The following is a 22616-nucleotide window of genomic DNA, read 5'->3' on the forward strand; positions in this document are numbered from 1 at the left end:
GTGGTCCAAGGAAGGAACAGTGGTGAACCAGTGACAGGGTCATGGGCGGTCAAGGCTCATTGATTCAGTTGGGGAGAGAAGGCTGGACCGTGTGATCCGATCCAACAGACGAGCTACTGTTGCTGAAATTGCTGAAGAAGTTAATGCTGGTTCTGATGGAAAGGGGTCAGAATACACAGTGCATCACAGTTTGTTGTGTATGGGGCCGTATAGCCACAGACCAGTCAGGGTGCCCATGCTGACCCCTGTGCACCGCCGAAAGTGCCCATAATGTGCACGTATCAGAACTGGACCATGGAGCAATGGAAGATGCTGACCTGGTGTGATGACTTTACCTGGGGAACACATGGCACCAGGATGCACTATGGGAAGATGGCGAGCCGGCGGAGGCAGTGTCATGCTTTGGTCAATGTTCTGCTGGGAAACCTTGGGTCCTGCCATCCATGTGGATGTTGCTTTGACACGTACCACCTACCTAAGCATTGTTACAGACCATGTTCATTGAAACAGTATTCCCTGATGGCTGTGGCTTCTTTCAGCAGGATAATGCACCGTGCCACAAAGCAGAAATGGTTCAGGAATGGTTTGATGACCACAACAACCAGTTTGAGGTACATTTGCTGAAACACATGCTGTTCAACTCCAGACTCCAGCCAGTGATAAAAGAGAATCAAATGTGACAGACCTGGAAGTATACGGAGTGAAAGATTCACTCGTCGTTGAACAGGCTGTTTGTTTCGCTAGTGCATCCTCCGATGCTAAGGAGGACCATCAGAGCAATCTGACTTTGATCAGATGTCTACAGGTTACAGATAGCATCTTTAATCACTGCTAGAGTGCAACGAAGTGACAGAATGGCATTTAACTGAAGTATTTCTCCCTGAGATGTCCTACAGGGATGGAAACATGACCTCCGCTCATAAGTTGGTAAGAGATCAGTATCAGGAAAAAGCCTGTGTCGATCTTAAGGTTTTTAAAAAGAAATAATATAAGAATTATGGCCACAGTGAGACTCTCTCCTAAAAATAGGAGACACATTTTAACAGCTACAATTCTGTCCATGATGACCATATTGCAGTGCTCACAAACTCTGGATTCTGATTGGTTAGGAAGTGTGTTGAGTAGTTATGGTTTCTATAGTAACAGCTCTTTCATCACTGATTCATTTCCTGTAGCAGCACTTTTAGCTCTTGTGCAGTTTAATAAAAACTGCCCTGCATTTTGTCACTCCATGCTGTAGCAGATAGATGTGCAGGCTTTGGGGAGTGTGAAATCTTTTGCTCTAACCACAAAGCAGTCCTGACGAGGAGCCTCGATTAATTAAACCGTGTTGAAAACACAGCAATCTCAGGAGATGGGCAAGGCAGCTATATTCCACCATTTATAATTGCCCCAATGTGGGTTAATATGCTCTTTCTTTCTTTTATTTTGGACAAATTATCAATCCTTTCTCAGCGTAAAGTGTGAATTTACAGAATAACTCCTGACCTTCGAGTCCATTTTTAACAGTTGCTACAAAAGAAAGGACTGTCATGGCTGCCCAAGCTTGTCCAAAAACTGCACTAAACAGGCTGGATTTGTTCAATGGTGCTATTTTATTTTTATTTTTATTCTTAAATCCCAAACCCTTTTCACTAAAAGTCACAATAAAAAATAGTTTCTGAAGTTGCACTGCACTAGCCTTCGGATCAAACAGAATCCAGAATTCAGCATTATATAAATTCAGTTCTAATAAACAGCCAGAGGAATGACTCAACACCCAGGTCATTTATTATACACTTCACAAGAACATCTAAAAAAATGTTATTAGTTAAAAAACGTGGCAGGGCTGAAAGAGGAAATCCAGCAATCAGGATACACTATATTGCCAAACGTTTTGGGACTTCTGCCTTTCCATGCACATGAATGTAATATGGAGTTGTCCCGCCCTTTACAGCTATAACAGCTTCAACTGTAGGCACTGATGTTGGACGAGAAGGCCTGGCTCACAGTCTCCGCTCCAATTCATCCCAAAGGTGTTCTATGGGGTTGAGGTCAGGACTCTGTGCAGGTCAGTCAAGTTCCTCCACACCAAACTCACTCATCCATGTCTTTATGGACCTTGCTTTGGTCACTGGTGTACAGTCATGTTGGAACAGGAAGGGGTCATCCCCAAACTGTTCCCACAATGTTGGGAGCATGAAATTGTCCAAAATGTCTTGGTATGAAGCTGAAGCATTAAGAGTTCCTTTCACTGGAACTAAGGGGCCGAGCCCAACCCCTGAATTCAATCATTTGGAGGTGTGTCCCAAAACTTTTGGAAATATAATGTGTGTGTGATTCAGTATAAAATATTTCTTCTAATCCTCCTCTATTTTTTTTTTTATGACAAGCCCCTTTTTTGTCAAATTTACTGTTAAGACAGCTTTTTAAACTTATCAACTCATTCTACACACTTAGCTGTAGTTTATTTTCTAACTTTCACTTAAACTCCATTTTATTACACACTATGCAAATCTTAAAAAAACTAATTGCTTGTATACACCGATCAGCCATAACATTATGACCACTGAGAGGTGACGTGAATGAGACTGAGTAACTCCTCATCATGTCACCTGTTAGTGGGTGGGATATATTAGGCAGCAAGTCAACATTTTGTCCTCAAAGTTGATGTTAGAAGCAGGAAAAATGGACAAGCGTAAGGATTTGAGCGAGTTTGATGAAGGGCCAAATTGTGATGGTTAGACCACTGGATCAGAGCATCTCCAAAACTGCAGCTCTTGTGGGGTGTTCCCACTCTGCAGTGGTCAGTATCTATCACAATGATCCTTTATGTCCTGTAAGTATCCTTTATGCCCCCCATGGAGGCCCCACTTCCAACTTACAGGACTTAAAGCATCTTCTGCTAACATCTTGGTGCCAGATACCACAGCATACCTTCAGGGATTAGTGGAGTCTATGCCTCGACGGGTCAGGGCTGTTTTGGCAGCAAAAGGGGGACCAACACAACACTAGGCAGGTGGTCATAATGGTATGCCTGATCGATGTATTTAAAAACAGGTCTGGCTTCCAACACTGAATACATGAAAACCTGCTTAAAGTCATGTTACATTTAAAAATCATCACAATCGCAATGCTACCACATTACAGTATAAAACATTGCATTAATCTTGGCCTTTAACTGTAAACTGGTTAAAAAAATTTTTATAAGAACACATCCAAACCCAAACAGACAAAAAAAATGTACTTTACACTCCTGCCACTCAGCAGGAAACAGTCTCTTATTGGCTTTTATTATATCCATCTTCATACAAACCCGCTCTCCTCATCCAGATACAAAGCGAAACGCACCATAGGTCCAAAATCACACCATGCTCACTACATCTGTCCAGTGCTCTTATTTTCCCAGTGCACTCATTTACCCAGAGAACTCATTTGTCCAGTCCACTCAGATGACAAAGTGTAACCAGTGTCCAGTGTAACCAGGCAGGTACAAAATACCCACAATCCACCTTTGTGCTTGAACTTGATGCATTATGTAGTCTAGATTGTAAACAGTAAGTATTAAATGTTGTTTGTTCCCTGTATAGTGAATAAGGTATGTGGTTTGGAACTGGGATTCAGCCATTCCCACTGTATAATGGTGAGCTTTCAGAAATGACCCTATATAGTGTATAGGATGTGTGATTTGGTACACATCAAGAGTGTTTTGATAATGGTGAGGTTTCTGAAATAGAGTTTATGTTCCCCATTTAGACAACAGGGCATGTGGTTTTGGTTTATTCCCTGTGTAGTACAACTGCAGTTTGAAACACATCCACACCAGAGCCAATGACTGTGAGAAACTTGTCCCGTGTTGTTTACATAACAGAACCAAGTCTGAAATCCTTTACCTTCTTCTTTGTGGGGAATAGTGTGTAGGGTGACTCCCAGACTCGTCGTTCACCCACAGGAGATGATGCTGAAGCGTTTGGACACGCAAGACATGTTGTGCAGGACGATTGCCAGGAGGAAGATGAGGATGATGGCTACCAGGAGGACGGTGCAGAACCTGGACCAGGCTGAACTTTTCATTGTCACATCTCTCCCTGCTACCCCTTCCTCCTCCTCTCCAGCTGTGAGGTGTTCAGGTTGCGTTGTCCCGTCCACGTTTTTGTAGCTGTATCGGTAGGCATGTTCGTCCGCTGACAGAGGCAGCAGGAAGCAGCTGCTATCGGGCAGTCGGACTAAAAGAGGTGCGTGTGCCAAGGTGATGGCCGAGAGTGCTTCCGGATCATCCGGGAGCTGGAACACGGAGAGGCCGCCGAGATGGGTGACATGGCGGCACCAGGGGCAGCAGACTTCCCTGTGATTCAGCACCATCTGCTGCAAACATGCCGAGCAGCACGTGTGTCTGCATTCGAGAAGTTTGGGCCGCCGTCGAGGGCTGAACGGGTTAAAGCAGATCTGACACTCTGCTCTCGAGAACATCTCCATTGTACACCTCAGCTGCTGAATCCTCAATACAAACTCAGTATGACAAGCGCAGAAACACGTCTAAGATCCACATGGTCAAATCTCAAGCTTGGACTTTTAATCCATATCTGGCTGCATCTGCGGGGGAAAAACAGCAAGACAGAGGGTTTACATTAAAACAGTGTCATTATTAATCCAAACTAAATCTTAAACATTATGATCTTATGCTGGAACAAGCTTACTCTCTGCCTCCTGCCAAGTACGCAACACATAAACACATCACCTAGATGTTTAACAGGATATGTGAGAGAAAATAGCAGCTGGTGACACCCAATATGGCTACAGAGAGCCTGGGGCTGTATTTAAGACTGGAGTTTAGGCCACAAGGTTGTCTCATTACGACACAACAGACCAACACAATTTTGTTTTTGAGAACGAGTATGAAGATGTGCATAGTAGCATGTGACCACTTGTCAAGGCGAGGTATTTCTAATCCAAGGATGACGAGATCTATCAGAAATGACAGCTGTCTGGACTTCAACAAAAACATCATGCACATATTGGGCTTTTCTAAACCATAAATTGTTAGAGGACTGATTGACATTTCTGATTTAACTTTGCAATTCATAACTTTTAATAATGACTTCATTTCAAAGATATAAATGGACAAATTGGAAATGCAAGTCCTGTGTTTTTATAGATCTTTATGGCTTTTCTATCAGGCATATATTTTAATTCTTCTGGCCCTTTAAATAAGCTCTGCCTGCAGCCGAAACAAAGCTGTTTTATAACATTTTATGATTTCCATAAAAGGCAAATTATGTGGTTTCAACTGAATCTATGCATGTAAAGTGTAGACAGGAGAAAAAAACAGAAAGTGCAAACTTACACTATATTGCCAAACGTTTTGGGACACCCCTCTAAATCATTGAATTCAGGGGTTGTTTTTTTTTGGGCTTGGGGCCTTAGTTCCAGTGAAAGGAACTCTTAATGCTTCAGCTTCATACCAAGACATTTTGAACAATTTCTTGCTCCCATTGCTTTGTGTGAACAGTTTGGGGATGACCCCTTCCTGTTCCAACATGACTGCACACCAGTGACCAAAGCAAGGTCCATAAAGACATGGATGAGTGAGTTTGGTGTGGAGGAACTTGACTGGCCTGCACAGAGTCCTGACCTCAACCCCATAGAACACCTTTGGGATGAATTAGAGTGGAGACTGTGAGACAGACCTTCTCATCTAACATCAGTGCCTGACCTCACAAATGTGCTTCTAAAGAAGAACGGTCAAAAATTCCCATAAACACACTCCTAAACCTTGTGGAAAGCCTTCCCAGAAGAGTTGAAGCTGTTATAGCTGCAAAGGGCGGGACAACTCCATATTACATTCATGTGCATGTAAAGGCAGACGTCCCAAAACTTTTGGCAATATAGTGTGCTTAAAGCTTTACCTCTGACAGCGAACAGTGGAGTAGAACTTCATCATATCAATGACTGAATATTTTTGTTCTGCTAGATTTGAGAACATAGTTTTGTTAAATCCCGTCTATAATGAAGGTTAATAACCTTTGAATAAATGAAATATAATAGCTCCAAATTAAGATGCATAACCAGTAGATTAATATGCAAAACACAAACAAAAGCTGTGGATTTTTCAACGCTTTTCACGACCCGAAGCATCTATTACTGAGCGCCATGTAAAACTGTTTAGAGGACAAACACCGCCTTGAGGAACCACACAGCTATTATGGTATGTTAATTGCTTGCCATAACACTCGCCACAAAAAGGGACAATTATTCACATGAAAATATGAAAAGAACTTTTTCCAGTGCGACAAAAGCCAAACCAAAAAGTTACCTAATGAGATCTTCCCATCTCACAACCTAGCAGAAAATGACGAGCTGTAACCTGCACAGCAGTGAACACCACCTCGAATGTAACACGAAGTGGATTAGTGTTAATAACTCGCTCAAGCAGCCATGACATAAGACGAAAGAGTTGTTGCTGTAATAACACGGTACATAAATCAGGTTCCCCTCTCCAGGGATCAAACCGAAGGAGGGCCTCTTCATCAACAATTATTCTGCCACCATCCCCTGAGAGAAAAGTAATTAATAATGTAATTAAATCTGCAATTGTCTCATGAACAGAAAAAATCCCTTCAAGGCTTCACTGGTTATGAGACTCACAGCATACCTGTGAGTATGCTGTGAGTGCCTGAAAGAGGTCAGATTGAGAGTGATGATGGCATTTCACCTCATTAATGATGGTAAGGTCTGTGTGATATATTGAACTACACTATATTGCCAAAGGTTTTGGGATGTCCACCTTTACATGCACATGAATGTAATATGGAGTTGTCCCGCCCTTTGCAGCTATAACAGCTTCAACTCTTCTGGGAAGGCTTTCCACAAGGTTTAGGAGTGTGTTTATGGGAATTTTTGACCATTCCCTTTCTAGAAGCGCATTTGTGAGGACAGGCACTGATGTTGGATGAGAAGGCCTGGCTCACAGTGTCCGCTCTCATCCCAAAGGTGTTCTATGGGGTTGAGGTCAGGACTCTGTGCAGGCCAGTCAAGTTCCTCCACACCAGACTCACTCATCTATGTCTTTATGGACCTTGCTTTGGTCACTGGTGTGCAGTCATGTTGGAACAGGAAGGGGTCATCCCCAAACTGTTCCCACAAATTTGGGAGCATGAAATTGTCCAAAATGTCTTGGTATGAAGCTGAAGCATTAAGAGTTCCTTTCACTGGAACTAAGGGGCCAAGCCCAACCCCTGAATTCAATGATATGGAGGGGTGTCCCAAAACTTTTGGCAATATAGTGCATCACTGCATGTTTTTGAAGCTGTAGCTTTGGCCTAAAGTAAGAGGGTCTAGAGCTCCAGTCTCTGACCACTCTGTAGACCGTCTGACCCAAGTTCCTGTTGAAAATGTCACCAAGTAACCTACCAGACTATTTTTCCCCCCAAAATGCCACTGTGCAACCAATTGGACTATAATTCCAGCCCAAAAAGACATGATAAGTAATTTGAGTGCAATTTCTGCCCAAAACGCTGACATATAGACCCTTTTTGTGCCGACATCACAATTACGTCACAGCGGCCAGTACAAACTAGTAAAGAGTCGGCTTCACAGGGAAAGTTATGTTGTGTGACAGAAGCGATGGAGTACAGGCTCCAATTTGAAGTTTTATTTATAAAAAATCCATGACTACTGTGGTTAAGCGCAATAAAACGAGTGGACTGGACAGATTTTAAATAAAGAGTAAAAAGGGTTTCTAGAAGAATTGGGTTTTATGGCTCAGAGCTAGACTTCAGTCAGTGTGAACCTGAATAGTGTTTGGATTAGGACACAGCTCAGTGGTATTTATCCCAAAGCTGTTTCAACCTTAAGAAATCTTTAAAAAAAAAACTAGAGAGACATCAGATAGTGGATCTGTAAACAAATGAGCTATGGTGGTGAGCTGTCCATGATGGCAAATCTGCAGCTTCATTAGAATAAAAACTACACACTGTATGAAACTGTTTACACAAGCCACATATTTTGTTTGGTACATGAGTGTGCTCAGCTCAGTGCTCCCAAAACGGTGTGTGTGTGTGTGTGTTGCGTTACAGAAGACATTGCCGAGGGGAGAAGCCTTGGAAATGCCATCTTATCTGATCAAAGACTTTGACTCTTGTCCACTTTGATACAGCACTCAACAGCAAAAAGGGGGGAAAAATTCTACACCAGTTTGTCCTGTGGGTCATTTTATTAAATCATGTGAAATCTTTGACCTTATCGCATTGCCCTTGGTTGGAGTTCTCACTCTTCTACCCACATCAATCTCTCATTTTTTCGCTGACCGAGGCAGTCCGTGGCACAAAAGCCTGCTGCCTTTTATTATTTTTTTTTCTTCCCTAATCACTGCCCATTAATAGCCACCATTTTTGTCATCCATGTGTGAAAAGCACACAGCTAACACAGCTAATGTCATGCATTCAGCAAATAAATTCATAAAATCCTAGGGTGACTGGCCGCACAAAAAAACGCACAATGAGGTGACCCGAGACATCAAATCTCGCTTAATATTAATAAAATAGAATTCTAAAAGAAAATGTGGTAAATATTCCACTACAATGTCAACCATTATTTGTCATCTTGAAAGAAAAGACAATAAAGCAGCGAGCAGACTATCAGCCGGATGCTGTATCAGCCCATCGGCTGGATAGATGGAGCCGCGGCGGGGGGATTTGTCAACACCAGATGAAAAGAGAGGAGTAAAAATGAGAGGAGAAGTCACTTCAGACATCCACGAGAACGATGAATCGTCTTCACCAGGATTCGGGAAGTCATGCACGGCCTTATTAAAGCCGGTGATTCATTTACCTAGAAGAAGCGGCACCTGGAAGCGTTTTCATTCAGTTTGTCCAAGCAAACAGATATCCAGATGGTGTTTACATCACAGCATGGCAGTTTGGGGCCCTTATTTCCACAAGGCTAAGTCCTCTGACCCTGGACAAGAAGCTAAATAAAGGTCCGAAAACAAACGGCACATGACTTCCCACATGCACACATCCACACACTTATCATTTACTTTGATTGTAGTTTCTGTCAATCTCTTAAATAATTCAGAGTTTACAGCCTTAATCAGTACATCACAGCTGACCTGTGGTCAATCAATCTGACATCTGATGGAGCTTCCTTTCAGTTGAGATAACGTCAGCGCTAATCTTCGAGCAAAAAATGTGATAAGATTCAGTTTTCATCAAATTGCAGTCTCATGAAAGCTTTTCTTTCCATTCACACTGAAAAAATTCAAGATTCTTTGCTTACGATAGATCGATATGATGTGCATTTGCATCCCCTCATTCTGGAGACTCCTTCCATAAATGTTAAACAGATATCTCCTGATTACACAATGTTTTTTAATCGCTAGCCAAAAATGAACTGTTGCTATAGAAACCGATAACTGAAACTTAATCGATCAATTAATTAATGAATTCTGACCAATCAGAAGTGAGAATTTAACAGCCATTCACCTACAAATGCTGACTAAATATCAGTCAATTACAGTGAAAGGAACTCTTAATGCTTCAGCTTCATATCAAGACATTTTGGACAATTTCATGCTCTTTGTGGGAACAGTTTGGGGATGACCCCTTCCTGTTCCAACACGACTGGACACCAGTGACCAAAGCAAGGTCCATAAAGACATGGATGAGTGAGTTTGGTGTGGAGGAACTTGACTGGCCTGCACAGAGTCCTGACCTCAACCCCATAGAATACCTTTGGGATGAATTAGAGCGGACACTGTGAGACAGACCTTCTCATCTAACATCAGTGCCTGACCTCACAAATGTGCTTCTAAAGAAGAACGGTCAGAAATTCCCATAAACACACTCCTAAACCTTGTGGAAAGCCTTCCCAGAAGAGTTGAAGCTGCAAAGGGTGGGACAACTCCATATTACATTCATGTGCAGGTAAAGGTAGACGTCCCAAAACTTTTGGCAATATAGTGTATGTTTGGGAGGGTTTTCCACTCACCTAACGTACCGATATGGACTCAGGAGCAGGTTTAGAGCATGTGTTAGTGTTAAGAATGTGATCTTGTGTGTAAATCAGGAAGCTTTGTTAAACAGATATACAGGAATGTTGCTGTAGTCTAAACAACACTGAGTTAATCAGTCCAGTGTGAGCTAACGCCTAATCTTCATATGAGTACAAAGTCCTGCATTTCACACTTTTTACTGTTACTGTGAAAGGTTAAGCTGCAAACACAAGAGGACAAATATATTTAGATATATATATAAATACTACACTTTTTAATGGCGGTGTATGAGGATCGCTATTTCTCTTGCAAGCTTATAAATTCGGCAGATTTCTACAACTAAATACAACAGAAAGCTTATTTAAAAAGCACCTATTATGTACACTAGACATTCATGGACATACTATTAGGAATTACAAATTTTCCAAAAAAAAAACCCCAAATAAATAAATGAATAAACAATACAAACCATGTTGAATCAGCTCGCGCTCACCTCTCTCTCTCTCTCTCTCTCCCTCTGTGTAAAGAATTTGTTTTTTCCCTTCTTTCCCTTACGGTACCTTCACTACACAGAAATAACAAACACTTAAAATGAAGAAATAACACAATTCAACAACAATAAAAAACACAACACGTTAAAGATTTATAGTTTCTTGAGAAACGCGTTATTGAAGACTTACCTCAGCTCCGTGAGGGACGCGTTGTGTCGCGTGCGTCTTGGATAAAAGGCTCGCGCTGCCTTTCAGCACGCGCTCCTTGGTTTGACAGTTCCGTGGGCGTTCACGAGCGCCCGCCCCTCAGCCAATCAGAAGCGAGGATTTCTTGAGCGACAAGGGCGACAGCAAATACGAATAATCCAAACGGCGACTGCCTCAGGTCACTTATTTATTTCGCTTGTTTGTTTCAGAACGATTTTCCATATTTAATGAACATATTAACAACGAAGATTGCTTGTTGGACATTTTTTCTTGCATGTCATACAATTAGGGAAGGAAAATCAGAATAATTCGTAATTTTGTAGGTTGTAAGTTTTATTTTCAATTGCTGTGAACAATTCTTGTGTGTGTGTTTGTTTAATTACAATTAAGCATAAATATAAATTAATTCTGTTCATGCATTTTGGATATTTTTTCAGGGAATTAGTTATTAGTTTAATTAATAGTTGATATATTAATCATATAATTAACTTATAAGCACATAAAAGCTGACCTTTTTAATGCCAGAGAATGACAAAAAACAACCTGAGTGACAAACAGTACAAATAGAATACAAGAAAAAAGAGGTTAATATAAGAAATATATATATATATTGAATAACAAGAAGCTTGACAACCACCACTGAAGATTTTCAGAGGAATGCTTTAAATAAAAGCAAAGCAAAGCCCCACCCTCTGGCATGAGGCACAGCCTCTATTAATTGTTTGCATGTGTGACTTGAATGAAAGAAAAATATGCACTTGTTGTGCGACTTTGCTGTACAGTAGTTCACATCACAAACAGCTGTCTGAATAATTGCATACGCATACCTACAAATCACACCTTCATCAGCTGAATAGGATAAAGCTGTTATGAAACAACATGCGACTAGTAAAGTGCTATAATGTAAAGCACTGCTGCTACATCATGTACCATATAGTATTTAACGTCAGCTCTGGGGGGTTGGGGGGGGGCTTGGCAGGACCCCAGGAGAAAGCAAATATATTTAGAGGAAACGGTCAAACATAGATTGTCCAGATGTCAAAGCTGTCACTCAAAGTGACACACCACATGGTGGAACATGACACGATCAGACAGCCACTCATCAAGCGGGCATATTTTGGGTTCTCCACCATGCAGGTACCTGGCAGTGTTTACACAATCAACTTGACACACACAGGGGTTAGTGGTTGAAGTAAACAAGTCAGTTCAAAGAAATGCATCACGATCACACTACATTTCACTTGTGCTTATACGGATTTCATTCATTCTTCTTTGGGCTTTTCTCTTCAGGGGTCTCCACAGCAAATCTCTCTCCACCTATCCCTATCTTCTGCATCCTCAACACTTGCACCCACTGGCTTCATATCCTCATTTATTCCATCCATATTCCTCCTCTTTGGCCTTCCTCTTTGCCTCCTGCCTGGCAGCTCCATGTCCAACATTCTCCTACCAATATACTCACTCTCCCTCCTCTGAACATGTCCAAACCATCTAAATCTGGCCCTCTAAACCATACAGCATGGCCAGTCTCACCACCGTCTTGTACACCTTCCCCTTGATTCTCGCCAGTATATTTCTACCACAAGATATTTAATTCATTAAACCATTTTAAAAAAAACAAAAACAAAAAGGAAGCTGGACACAACCACAGAAATCAGTCACCTTGACTTAATGTCTTGGATCCTGTTTGTGTGCCAGACTGAAAACATTCAGCCAAGGCCAGCATGTGGTTTGTAGTGTCTTTTGTAGAAAAGGGCTGTGTGTCATCCTCGGGCATGAGCCTAGTGTGGCTAGGACACTGGTCAACAAATACTCAGCTGAAGAGATGACAAATCAGTAGGGAGTCTTTCAAAAGAACATACAACAAAAATAATTGCATCAGATGATTCATTAGACACATTTAATAATAACCAGACTTGTTTTGCTTCATTCTGCAAATTCCTGAGCTAATACAAAACCGTGAGCTTCATTTAAAAAGAAAAGTAATAGATTTTAAATGAACATAGATGCATAGAGTAACATCAGACCCCTGAAGGAATGCATTTTAGATCATATTTAAATAAAAGTAATCCCCTAATGACCAATTAGGTAAGAAAGTAGGTTCTTTCCAGCAAGTTTCATTAGTATTTGTTGAACCCAACTAACCAGTCTTTGGTTTCCAATTACAAAAAACACACACACCCTTAATCAGTATTTGCAAAGCATACAACATACCATAAATGACTTTCCAAACCATTTCCAGAACCACCACAACACACTCACGTGCAATGCAAAGATTTTAATGACACCACTGTGCAAAGAAACACATCTGTACGTCAACATTACACTGCATTACAGGTTTAAAACAGGTTGGACGATAATAAAACGACGTGTCTGGACTAGGCTCGGCCAGACCGCCGAGGTATCTGCCAAATTTATTATTTCAGCTGCATTTCTAATGCCCAGCCTTGGAGGGGGGGAGAAAAAAAACAAATCTGAGGATAGGTTCGATGAATCAGACCTTGACGAGCACAGGGCCAAGATCTACACCTCCCAGATCCAGCTACACATGTACACAGGAATAAGCCTAGCATGTCAAGGTATGGTCCAGAGAAGTCATCCTCAGGCAGGGTTAAGATGAATGCACTGCACTCAAAATGAAGTGGTGTGAGCGTTAGAAATGCAGCAAGGCGTTCCTTTTCAACACTTCCCCCGTTATTATTATTATGCTTCACATCAATACCCGTGCTCATTTATCATCGCATGCGTTTGTGCATTCCAAAGTGCAAGTGTTTAGGTAATACATTTAAGTATTAAAGCAGTGCTCATCTTGGCTTAGTATCTTGTGCCTCTTCTTTTTGTGGATCCTGTTAAGGAAAAACAGTCAATTTGATAACTACTAAAAGATATTTCAAGACAAAACTGTTGCAAAAATGATGCGCTTACCTCTGCCCCTTTGGCAGTAGGAAAACTCTGCCTCATTGTGGTCATCGTATTCATTTCTCCTTGGCCTTTGCTGAGCAAACGTCTTGCAAGAAGGCCTTCTTCTTGCAGGTCTTCCTTCATGGAGTTTTCAAATAAATGTAATCTTAAAATGAGTGAATATAGAAAAAAAAAATGAAAAATCTTAAATCTAGTGAAAAAGGAACCTGCCTTTTTCTTGAAGACCATTGGCTGGCCTGCAGGATCTGGATCTCTGCTTGCCACTGCAGCTGGTCCAATTTTCCTGGTCCATTATCTCTCCTGGACATTCTCTCTGAAAGTGTTCTGAAGGACAATAAAAATCATAGGTATGAAATCAGATTTGAGAACTCACCACACCAGGAGCAAGTACCCTCATCAACAAGAAACGCACTACTTACCAGAGTAAGGTCTGAACTGGGTACCCTTTTGTCCTTTGCCTCTACCCTTGTCTCCCTTAGCAGCAGGATGGTGGTGCTCACCACACTCTACTCTGCCATGGTCTTGGTCCTGCCCACTTGGCTCTGCAACTTCCAGCACCTTCCTGGTTTTGTGTTTAGAAACTTGAGCACAAGGGGATGATCCATGCCTGGATAGATGCTGCCTCAACAATATTTTCTGAGCTTCACCAGTACCTGGTGCCTCAGTATCTTCCTCCAACTCACAATTTTGATCCAACACCTCTCCAGGGCTGACGTAATCATCTGGAAGGCTTGCTCCACAGCAGGCACACGTTTTAGCCCAGACAGAGTATTCTTCAACCGCGGGATCCGTCTCAGAGCAGACGGGAGCAGCACCGGTTTCTGCCAGTTTGCCACCATCTACAAAGGCTTGCCCAGACGTTAGATCATCTTCGACGTCAGTGGAGAACATCTCATCCCTGGAGGACAGCTCATCTAATGACGGACTGAGGACACTCTGTCGTGCAGGAACCACCTGAGGGTAGTAGTTATGGGTGTACGGGCTGCCGAAAGTGTAGTGTTTAGAAGGCATCAGAGCAGGAGCAGTTTCCACGTACAGCAACGGGTCAACCTCTTTCTGAAGCAACAAACCAGTGGTAGTCTTATTGCAAGGAAGGCGGAGAATTTGATATGGCAGATCACATCCTGCGGTCATCTGCAAGAAAGGCTCAGTAACCTCTACAAAGTCAGGAGGCAAATTCTCAACCTTCTCATTTTGGATGGAGGTCTTACCCTCAAACAGATCAGACGTCCCATTGCAGTCAGAAACGGGAGCTCCAGAGTCTTGAACCTCAGCTGAACAGCTTCCATTTCTGAGGAGATTGGTGCCAGATTTCTCACTCTGAAAGCACAGCATCTCTGAATCACCTCGTTTGTAATCTTGGTCCTGACTCTGGCTTTCATCACGAATGGAGGAACTGTCAAGAGGCAGCACATCAGACAACACGCACTCCTCTAGTTGGCCCTTGCTCGACTCGACATCGTACACGGCAGAGTCACAGAGAGTCATCGGTTTCATCAAATCATCCTGGTGTGCCTTATCGATCTGAGAAGTGGCCACTATATTTAACTCATTATCTCCATAGCTCATCTTGTCCACCTCATGAGTGAAGGAGATTACAGCAGGGGTTGAGGAAAACATCAAGTTGGGTTCCTTGACCGCACCAGACTTTTCACATGCCTGAAGACCTTCCACGCAGTCCTTCAGTTTACTAATCGGTTCTCCAGGCTCTGTCTGGGCTTCAGACGACGTGGTTTCACGATGCATACTCATCTGCTGGAAGTGCTGACGGAAGCGAAGATCGTAGGAAGCAACAGAAGGAAAGACAGGGGAGACCCTTCTGTAATCGGTCGGCTGCATGGGCGCATGTGGGACGACGTAACCAGGATATTGCATAAACTGATATGGTGGCATGTAAGGACGCCCAAATGGGAAAGCTAAGGGAAAGGAAGTGAAAGAAAAACAGCGAGCATCAGTCAGGAACAACCATTGGTGGATTGTTTGGAGGTGAACGCTCATGAGATTTCTTACCTGGCCCCAGAAAGCCGTATTGTCCAAACAGATCCATAGGCCACTGATACATGAAGTAAGGTTGAGATGGTGGTTGGACATAGAAAAATGGTCTATTGTGATTAACTGGGGGGTTTGGTTGCTCAACATCTGATTGTGAAGGATGAGAAACTTCTAGAAAAAGATAAACATTTCTCACTGTCAAAAAAAAGTGTTTTGTCAGCACCCAATTCTGAAAGGGCCATTAATTAATTAACTAATTAGTTTAATGAGATGTGTTGGGACAGGCTGTAATCAAGTTGAAAACCTTTGAATTAATTAATCCCAAAAATAAAGTGGTCACTAAAATCCATGACCAGGCTCACCTTCCATATTTAGTGAGGGGACTGGAACCAAACACAGGATACAAGACTATATATATACTGGAAAAGAATATTCTCTCTCTCACACACACACACACACACACACACACACACACACACACAGAGAGAGAGAGAAAATGAACTATTTCTAACACACTGAGACCATCAAGAAATTTGAATTACATTTCTACATTAAAAAACTAACCTTAAACGTGCAACGTGAACACAACGTGCAAGTAAGTGCACCAAGCAAGAGCAACAAACTCTCTACACAAACCTCCTCAACCCTATAAATAGCCCATATAAGCCCCCTCCGATGCATATCTGAGGTCAGCAGGTGTGCACCATCCGGACACGTAAACGCACCGCCCCATAGTAATTACCTGCGATTTGACCACACTTGATTAATTAGGGGGTGTTTTAATACCTGGCGGCGTAGAATTTGCGCAGTCTGTAACAGCAAATAGAAGCTATGCGTAATTTTAACGCAGACCAGCGCGCACATGCTGCTGCAACATATTACGTTTCAGTAAATGGGTTTTCATAATTTTTTTTTAATGAATTTGAGTAGATGAAAAAATAAAGTAAAAAAAACCTTCAAATAATTATTTATTATAGCAATAAAAATATATATGTTAAATTTAAGTTTAGGATAAACTATTTGGGATTTAATATAGGAATAAATATTGCGTTAATCATCAAAAAAATAATTTCTTCATACAATTATCAAGTCATTCATAAGATTAAAATACGTGATTTAAAAGGGAATATTGTGATTAATGTAGTCCATGTACCTCCAGAAGATGGCGGTAATTAACCCAAACGCACAATACAAGGTACCTTACCAGCCACCGTACTGTATCCAAACCTGAGAGCTAGCTGACTAGCAACATTCGAGTGCGCAGTAAGTGACACTTCTAAATACAGAGTTATATTAACATATGAATTTTTATATAGCTTAATTTGTCCTATTAATGATATTACTGCATGAACGCATAACTGTCATTGTCCGTGTCAATGTCATTGTGTGTGTCTGTTAGCTGCTTTGCTAGCTGAAAACAAAACAAGCTATGATAGCTTGTTTAACACGCCTACATGATACTGCTTTCTGTTGCTCGGGTTGTGAAAGCGCAAATGATCTGAAAAGCTTGATTAAAAATGTAGAAAAATGTAAAAGCCAACTAGGAATGGGAGTCGATACCAAAAAAAAAGAGTCGACTCTCTGATTCTGTGCATTGATAAGAACTGAGAATCGACTCTGAAGCTTCTGAATACACGGTGAACCTGAAAAGAGTCGACTCTGTGATTCTGTGCATTGATAAGAACTGAGAATCGACTCTGAAGCTTCTGAATACACGGTGAACCTGAAAAGAGTCGACTCTGTGATTCTGTGCATTGATAAGAACTGAGAATCGACAATGAAGCTTCTGAATACACGGTGAACCTGAAAAGAGTCGATTCTCTGGTTGTACGCTTTAGGTGCAATCAAGAGTCGACTCAACAGCTATGGAGTCGATTCCACACGGCTGTTTTTGCGCAATAAAAAAAGTATAAGAATCCGTTATCAGTATTGATCTATGAGTTTATAAAACAGAACACACATCAGAGCAATGTTTGGCGTTTTGTAAATATTGTGGAAAAAATGTACGACAAAACTCCCTCACAATTAAATAGATTCGCTAATCGTCAGTTCTCTAAACTACGGTAGCACATTGCTAATAATGGTAATATTTGTGCCTGGTTCTCATGTCAGTCACACTATTAATCATGATAGTGCGATTTTGTTTTCTTCAAAAAACATTTTCCAGCAAGCATTTGTATCTATGCAGGTGTAAAGAAAATGCGTCGTTGAATCGACTCCCAAAATCGACTCCCGAACAACATGATTCGGTTGGACACTTCCTTCTGTGCTGGTGAATGGTTAGTGTATCCACTATTAGCCAATCAAAACGCAGTAGGCGTGGTTTGTGGAACACCGATCGCTTTCACTTTCCGTTCACTGTCAGAAAACAGAAGTGTCTGGAAACTAATGGACCTTAAATTCTAAAATATTTAGCTTCAGGTTAAAATTCTAGCATTATTCATTTAAACAGAATAAACTAACAATAGATGTGGAGATATTTGGATTTACAAGATCAAAGGAAATTACTGTAATTCCGAGGTAGATCTACTGTTTACTTCCTGATTACAGGTAAATTCTTTGACCTTTGTGTGTTTTGTATATTGTGATGTACTTCATTTTACAGTTTTATTTACAGCATACTTAACCCTTTATCAGTGGAATACACCTTTTTAATTGATTTATGGTCGTATTTAAGCACCAGACCCATTTCTCAATGAATCAGTTGTATTGTGTAATGATCCCCTTCGTGACAGCGCCACCTCTGACGTCATAAATCTTTGTTAAACATATACTCTTATGGGGGTGCGAGAATTCTCAGCTGTCTCTTTTTTTGTGCTGCTTTCACTTTCAGGCGATGACGCTGTCGGAACAGTTGGAGGAAATCAGGAGCCAGGCCGAGGCTTGTTTATCCAGACCGGGCTCTGTGCAGGACATCAGGAATGCAGTGACCGCTGTGGCCACCATCTCTCTGCCTCCCTCAGCTAAATATCGCTACATTGCTGCGGAGACCATGCTGATAGAAAACAGCGCTGGAAGCGACAAGAAAGAGGTGAGGGTGAAGGGTAATTTTCTAGAAGGGTAGAATAGAGTCAGGGAGTTAAGGCTGGAGATTTTATTTTTCTTTTCTTTTCCAGGCGATCGCATCACTGCAGAAACTGTCCACAGCACTCAACATCCTGGAGAAGTATGGCTCCAACTTGACCAACCCTAACCGGCCGAAGTACTGGCGCACGGTGAAACACAACAACCCCGTGTTCAAGGCCACGGTGGACGCTATTCACGTGAGTGACGCTGACTACTACACTCCTCCTGTGTGATAATGACAATAACAAAGGTCATTTGTAAATTACAGAATTGTCGTTGTCAATATTTTAAATTATTATGGATTTTATTTGATCAACTGAAGGCTTATATATATTTATTTTAATTTGTATATAATTATTAATGATTATTGTATCGCTTTTGAATGTTTTTGCTGCTTGTTCTTATTTTTGATCACTAGAATTACTTTTAGGCCACAAAAAATAAAAAGCAACCTAAATAAATAAATAAAATTAAAAAAAACTTTAAAAATATATTAATAATAAAATAATTTTTTGCAATATTTTTATTTTATGATTAGATTTTTTAATTCATTTCTATGATTTATAAAATTAAATAAATAAACAAGCAAACACACTATATTTTTTCAAATAGTTTTTTAATTAAATTTTTTGGATAAAAATGAATTTTTTATTAATCATTAGCCAAAAAAAAAAAAAATTCTAATAATACATAAATGGTGCAACAGTGACGAGCCTACAGTGCAGAAGAGCTCTGTAAGTGAATGACCGTTCTCTCTCAGGGTGGACGGGCCGTCCTATGCCTTTATGGCTACACCAATCAGCAGCTGGATGGCCTGAGCTTTCCAGACAACATCATGGAGCCGGATGTCGCCAAAGTGGCATCGGTGACACTGGAGGTCATGAGTCTGCGCATAGAGCTGGACATGCTGATCAAGGTCAGTGTAGTGAGTTGTTATAATAATAATAATCATCATTATTATTATTATTATTATAGTAATAATAATTATAGTGTGTGTGTGTGTGTGTGTGTGCAGGACACCCATCCTCACCCAGAGTTCTTTGAGAGCATCATCCCTTCTCTCACTCAGAAGGTATTTAAGCACATGTACACTCAAAGTGCTTTTATTAATGTGCTATACAGTTTCGTTTCCATAGTAACGCTCATTCGCAGGGACTCGTACGTCCGTTGAAATGTTAAAAATATGTTTATTTCGTGTTCACGAAAGGAGTCTCCGCTGTAACAGTCAGAGGTCAAGCTGTAGAGGAGGATGCAGAGGAGGATTTTCTGTCTTATTAACATTACGAGAGAGAACAGAATGAAAGTAGAGACGGATGTGACGTGATCAGTGTGTGTCGGTGTCAACAGGAGGACGATGACGGACTGAGCCCAGACGCCGTGGTGATATCTCCGTCCAGTGAGAGGCCGTGGGAAACGGTGTCCCTGCCCACAAAGTGTCCGTCTCAGCCGACGGGACTGCTGTCCGTCCCCACCACCATCACACCCCCCAAGCCGACAGGTGAGTCTCACACACGACCACAGCAGATCACATTCAACAGCTCTAACGCATTTCCACACAAATATTGACCTTTACCATGGAGATAACACATAAGTGCTCTCCACTTGTCGTACACAGCTGTCTGTGATGAGAACTGCAGCATATGTGGGATCTTCCACGTGGCGTCCCACTGCACCACCTGCTCTCAGCGTCTGTGTTTAGAGTGCGACCGACTTTATCACTCGCACCCCGCTCGTGCCAAGCACACCAGGGTCCCTGTGGCGGCCCCCAGAACCACCAAAATACTCAGGTGGGATTTACATTCATGTCTGCTGTTCACTGTTTAGATCGCATAGATAGATAGATAGATAGATAGATAGATAGATAGATAGATAGATAGATAGATAGATAGATAGATAGATAGATAGATAGATAGATAGATAGATAGATAGATAGATAGATAGATAGATAGATAGATAGATAGATAGATTATACATAAAAAAATTTCGACTTCAGAAAATCAAGCGATTTAGATTCAATGAGTCGTTTCATAAGGAGTCGATTCCCAGAGTCGAATCCAAGAGTCTACTGTACATGATCTTTTTCTCCTTTTGGTGCATAATACACCAACACGAGTGTAATAGTGGACTAGCCTTTGATATTTGTTTAAATAAATGTTATGTCTGCTTTCTAACTTTACACCATTCCTTTTGTGTTTTTTTTTATATATGGGCATTTCATTACTAGTTCCACAGTAAAAGCTAATCGAAAATGTTCACGCTCTTATCACTTTCCTCGCAGCTCGTCTCCTCCCACGTGGCACTGTTCGTTCTGTACGACGGTGAACACCATGCAGCAGGTGTTGTGTAGTACCTGTGAGCGCCCTCGACTGGCCACAGCTGCCCCGGTCGTACAGGAAGATCCTCCACAGCCGTCCACCATTACAGGTCAGCCCATAAGATGTGCATCGTTTGTCTTAAATCGCTCTGCTTCAGCATGAAGCTTACTTTTCTCTCTCTCTTTGTGTGTGTGTGTGTGTGTATGTGTGTGTGTGTATATGTGTGTGTGTCTGTGTGTGTGTGTGTGTTTTAGAGTGGCAGTGTAAGAGCTGCACGATGGTGAACTCCGGCAGCAGTATTCTGTGTGAGGTGTGTGAGCGCCCCCGTCTGGCCACACGCCCACCTGTGACGCCTTCTCGTCCCACGCCGTCTCCTGCTGGACTCTTTGACGTCGGGCAGGTACTCACTCACCGTCTCACTGCAACACGGTTCAGATTCTGAGACATCAGATTTCGCTCAGGATTGTGGGCGGAGCTTAAAGTTAATTTGATCAGACATATGCAAATTTAAGCAAAACTTCCTGGAAACAAGACATCCAGTCAGACCGACCCTTTGAAACAGCTTCAGTACAATCAATCTGTTGAGAATGACAGGCTCCTCCCCTTTTCTGGCTACTCCCTTCTTGACTGTCATCTATCTAACTAAACCACGCCCATGAGACTATATTTTTCTCCTCTCTGAGCGAAATTATAGCCAAGATTTCGGTTTCATCTCTTTAACAAATTCAATCCCACTTCATTTCTCCGACTTATTTTGGTTCCAAATATCCATTTATCTGTTCGCGAGCAAACGTGCAAACTATATTTTTAACTTGAGGAGACACCTGCTAAGCAGCCATCTGTGTGAATTTATAGCCTCCTGTTGTTTCTTTTTGTCTCTTTCTTTTCTTTTCTCTCAGTGGATCTGTCAGTTCTGCACTTACGCCAACCACACGCCGTCGTCCCGCTGCGAAATGTGCGACCTGGCCAGATCAGACTCTGCCCCCTCACCTTCTAAACCCCTCCCATCTTCCCCGATTAAGGACTTCACGCCGAAAAGTCCTCCGGTTGAGGATCCGGATTTGAAGAGGCAGAAGTTGATGCGGGAGGAGGGGCTTAAACTGATCAAGCTGATCCGAGTATGTAAGAATTGAAATAGCAAATAGAGCGTTGATCTAGTTCCTTCATGCTCTTTACTGTTGGTTTTTTTTCCTCAGGAGGGCGAGATGAAGGGCGTGAGCCCCGAGGAGGTGTATACGAGTCTGCGGGTTTCGGGCGGTATCAGCGGGACACCGTGTGATTGGCTGAAGACGGAGTTGCCGCACAGACTGGACGAGATCTGCGCCATGGCTGCCTCGTTCCAGCACGAGCCCAAACCTCTCCAGACTACAGCTGCACACCACAGCCAGGTCCAGAAGATCTCAGTGCCTTTATCCAGAGCTGAAGCCAAGCAGGCCTGGCTAGCAGCAGGGGGCGACAGTGAGAAAGCGGCGAGGCAGGCGCTCAGGGACCGCATCTCTAGGGTGAGGTTTCTCTTCCTCCTCCTCCTCCTCCTCTTCTTCCTCCTTCTCCTCCTCTTCCTCCTTCTCTTCTTCCTCCTTCTCCTCCTCTTCCTCCTTCTCTTCCTCCTCATCTTTCTTCTCCTTCTTCTCTTCCTTCTCCTCCTCTTCCTCC

At 42.1% G+C, this 22616-nt stretch overlaps 3 protein-coding genes across 7 annotated transcripts in view; 1 reads left to right on the forward strand and 2 right to left on the reverse strand.

The window, feature by feature from the left end:
- Positions 1 to 1633: 1633 nt before the first annotated feature.
- Positions 1634 to 10771, reverse strand: rnf152 (ring finger protein 152). 2 transcript variants are annotated; one of them, XM_058417887.1, is made up of 3 exons: positions 10651 to 10771; positions 10440 to 10535; positions 1634 to 4572 (listed from the first exon to the last, which is right to left on the reverse strand). In XM_058417887.1, the coding sequence occupies exon 3, from the start codon at positions 4453 to 4455 to the stop codon at positions 3922 to 3924; it is 534 nt and encodes a 177-aa protein (XP_058273870.1). In that variant the 5' UTR covers positions 4456 to 4572; positions 10440 to 10535; positions 10651 to 10771; the 3' UTR covers positions 1634 to 3921. The 2 variants fall into 2 exon arrangements, with proteins under 2 accessions (XP_058273870.1, XP_058273871.1); XM_058417888.1 differs by lacking the exon at positions 10440 to 10535 and having other exon boundaries at positions 10651 to 10702.
- A 2075-nt stretch (positions 10772 to 12846) lies between these two features.
- buc (bucky ball) lies at positions 12847 to 16278 on the reverse strand. Its single transcript, XM_058418863.1, has 7 exons — positions 16147 to 16278; positions 15945 to 16001; positions 15601 to 15753; positions 14010 to 15506; positions 13797 to 13914; positions 13594 to 13703; positions 12847 to 13514 (listed from the first exon to the last, which is right to left on the reverse strand). Exons 2-7 carry the CDS (start codon positions 15949 to 15951, stop codon positions 13483 to 13485), a joined length of 1917 nt encoding a protein of 638 aa, XP_058274846.1. The 5' UTR covers positions 15952 to 16001; positions 16147 to 16278; the 3' UTR covers positions 12847 to 13482.
- A 479-nt stretch (positions 16279 to 16757) lies between these two features.
- Positions 16758 to 22616, forward strand: part of LOC131371178 (E3 ubiquitin-protein ligase RNF31) — a 15715-nt gene continuing 9856 nt past the window's right edge. For 2 of the 4 annotated variants that reach the window (XM_058419008.1, XM_058419011.1), the window contains exons 1-11: positions 17843 to 17861; positions 18416 to 18613; positions 18699 to 18845; positions 19409 to 19564; positions 19664 to 19720; positions 19996 to 20146; positions 20264 to 20435; positions 20927 to 21072; positions 21218 to 21363; positions 21863 to 22081; positions 22160 to 22465. In XM_058419008.1, coding sequence (XP_058274991.1) covers positions 17859 to 17861; positions 18416 to 18613; positions 18699 to 18845; positions 19409 to 19564; positions 19664 to 19720; positions 19996 to 20146; positions 20264 to 20435; positions 20927 to 21072; positions 21218 to 21363; positions 21863 to 22081; positions 22160 to 22465 — 1701 coding nt within the window. In that variant the 5' untranslated portion in view covers positions 17843 to 17858. Of the gene's footprint in view, positions 16846 to 17842; positions 17862 to 17935; positions 18133 to 18415; positions 18614 to 18698; positions 18846 to 19408; positions 19565 to 19663; positions 19721 to 19995; positions 20147 to 20263; positions 20436 to 20926; positions 21073 to 21217; positions 21364 to 21862; positions 22082 to 22159; positions 22466 to 22616 lie in introns of those variants that run through there. The other 2 variants (XM_058419009.1, XM_058419010.1) reach the window with 2 other exon arrangements.

Source organism: Hemibagrus wyckioides, linkage group LG20 (genome assembly GCF_019097595.1).
Source record: "Hemibagrus wyckioides isolate EC202008001 linkage group LG20, SWU_Hwy_1.0, whole genome shotgun sequence".
NCBI classification, from domain to species: Eukaryota; Metazoa; Chordata; class Actinopteri; order Siluriformes; family Bagridae; genus Hemibagrus; species Hemibagrus wyckioides.

Coding starts and splice junctions, on each gene's coding strand:
- rnf152 (XM_058417887.1), bottom strand. CDS start 4,455: ATGGAGATGTTCTCGAGAGCAGAGTGTCAGATCTGCTTTAACCCGTTC.
- buc (XM_058418863.1), bottom strand. Junction 15,507..15,600: donor ATACGGCTTTCTGGGGCCAG/GTAAGAAATCTC, acceptor CCTTTCCCTTAG/CTTTCCCATTTGGGCGTCCT. Junction 13,704..13,796: donor GGTCTTCAAGAAAAAGGCAG/GTTCCTTTTTCA, acceptor CCATGAAGGAAG/ACCTGCAAGAAGAAGGCCTT.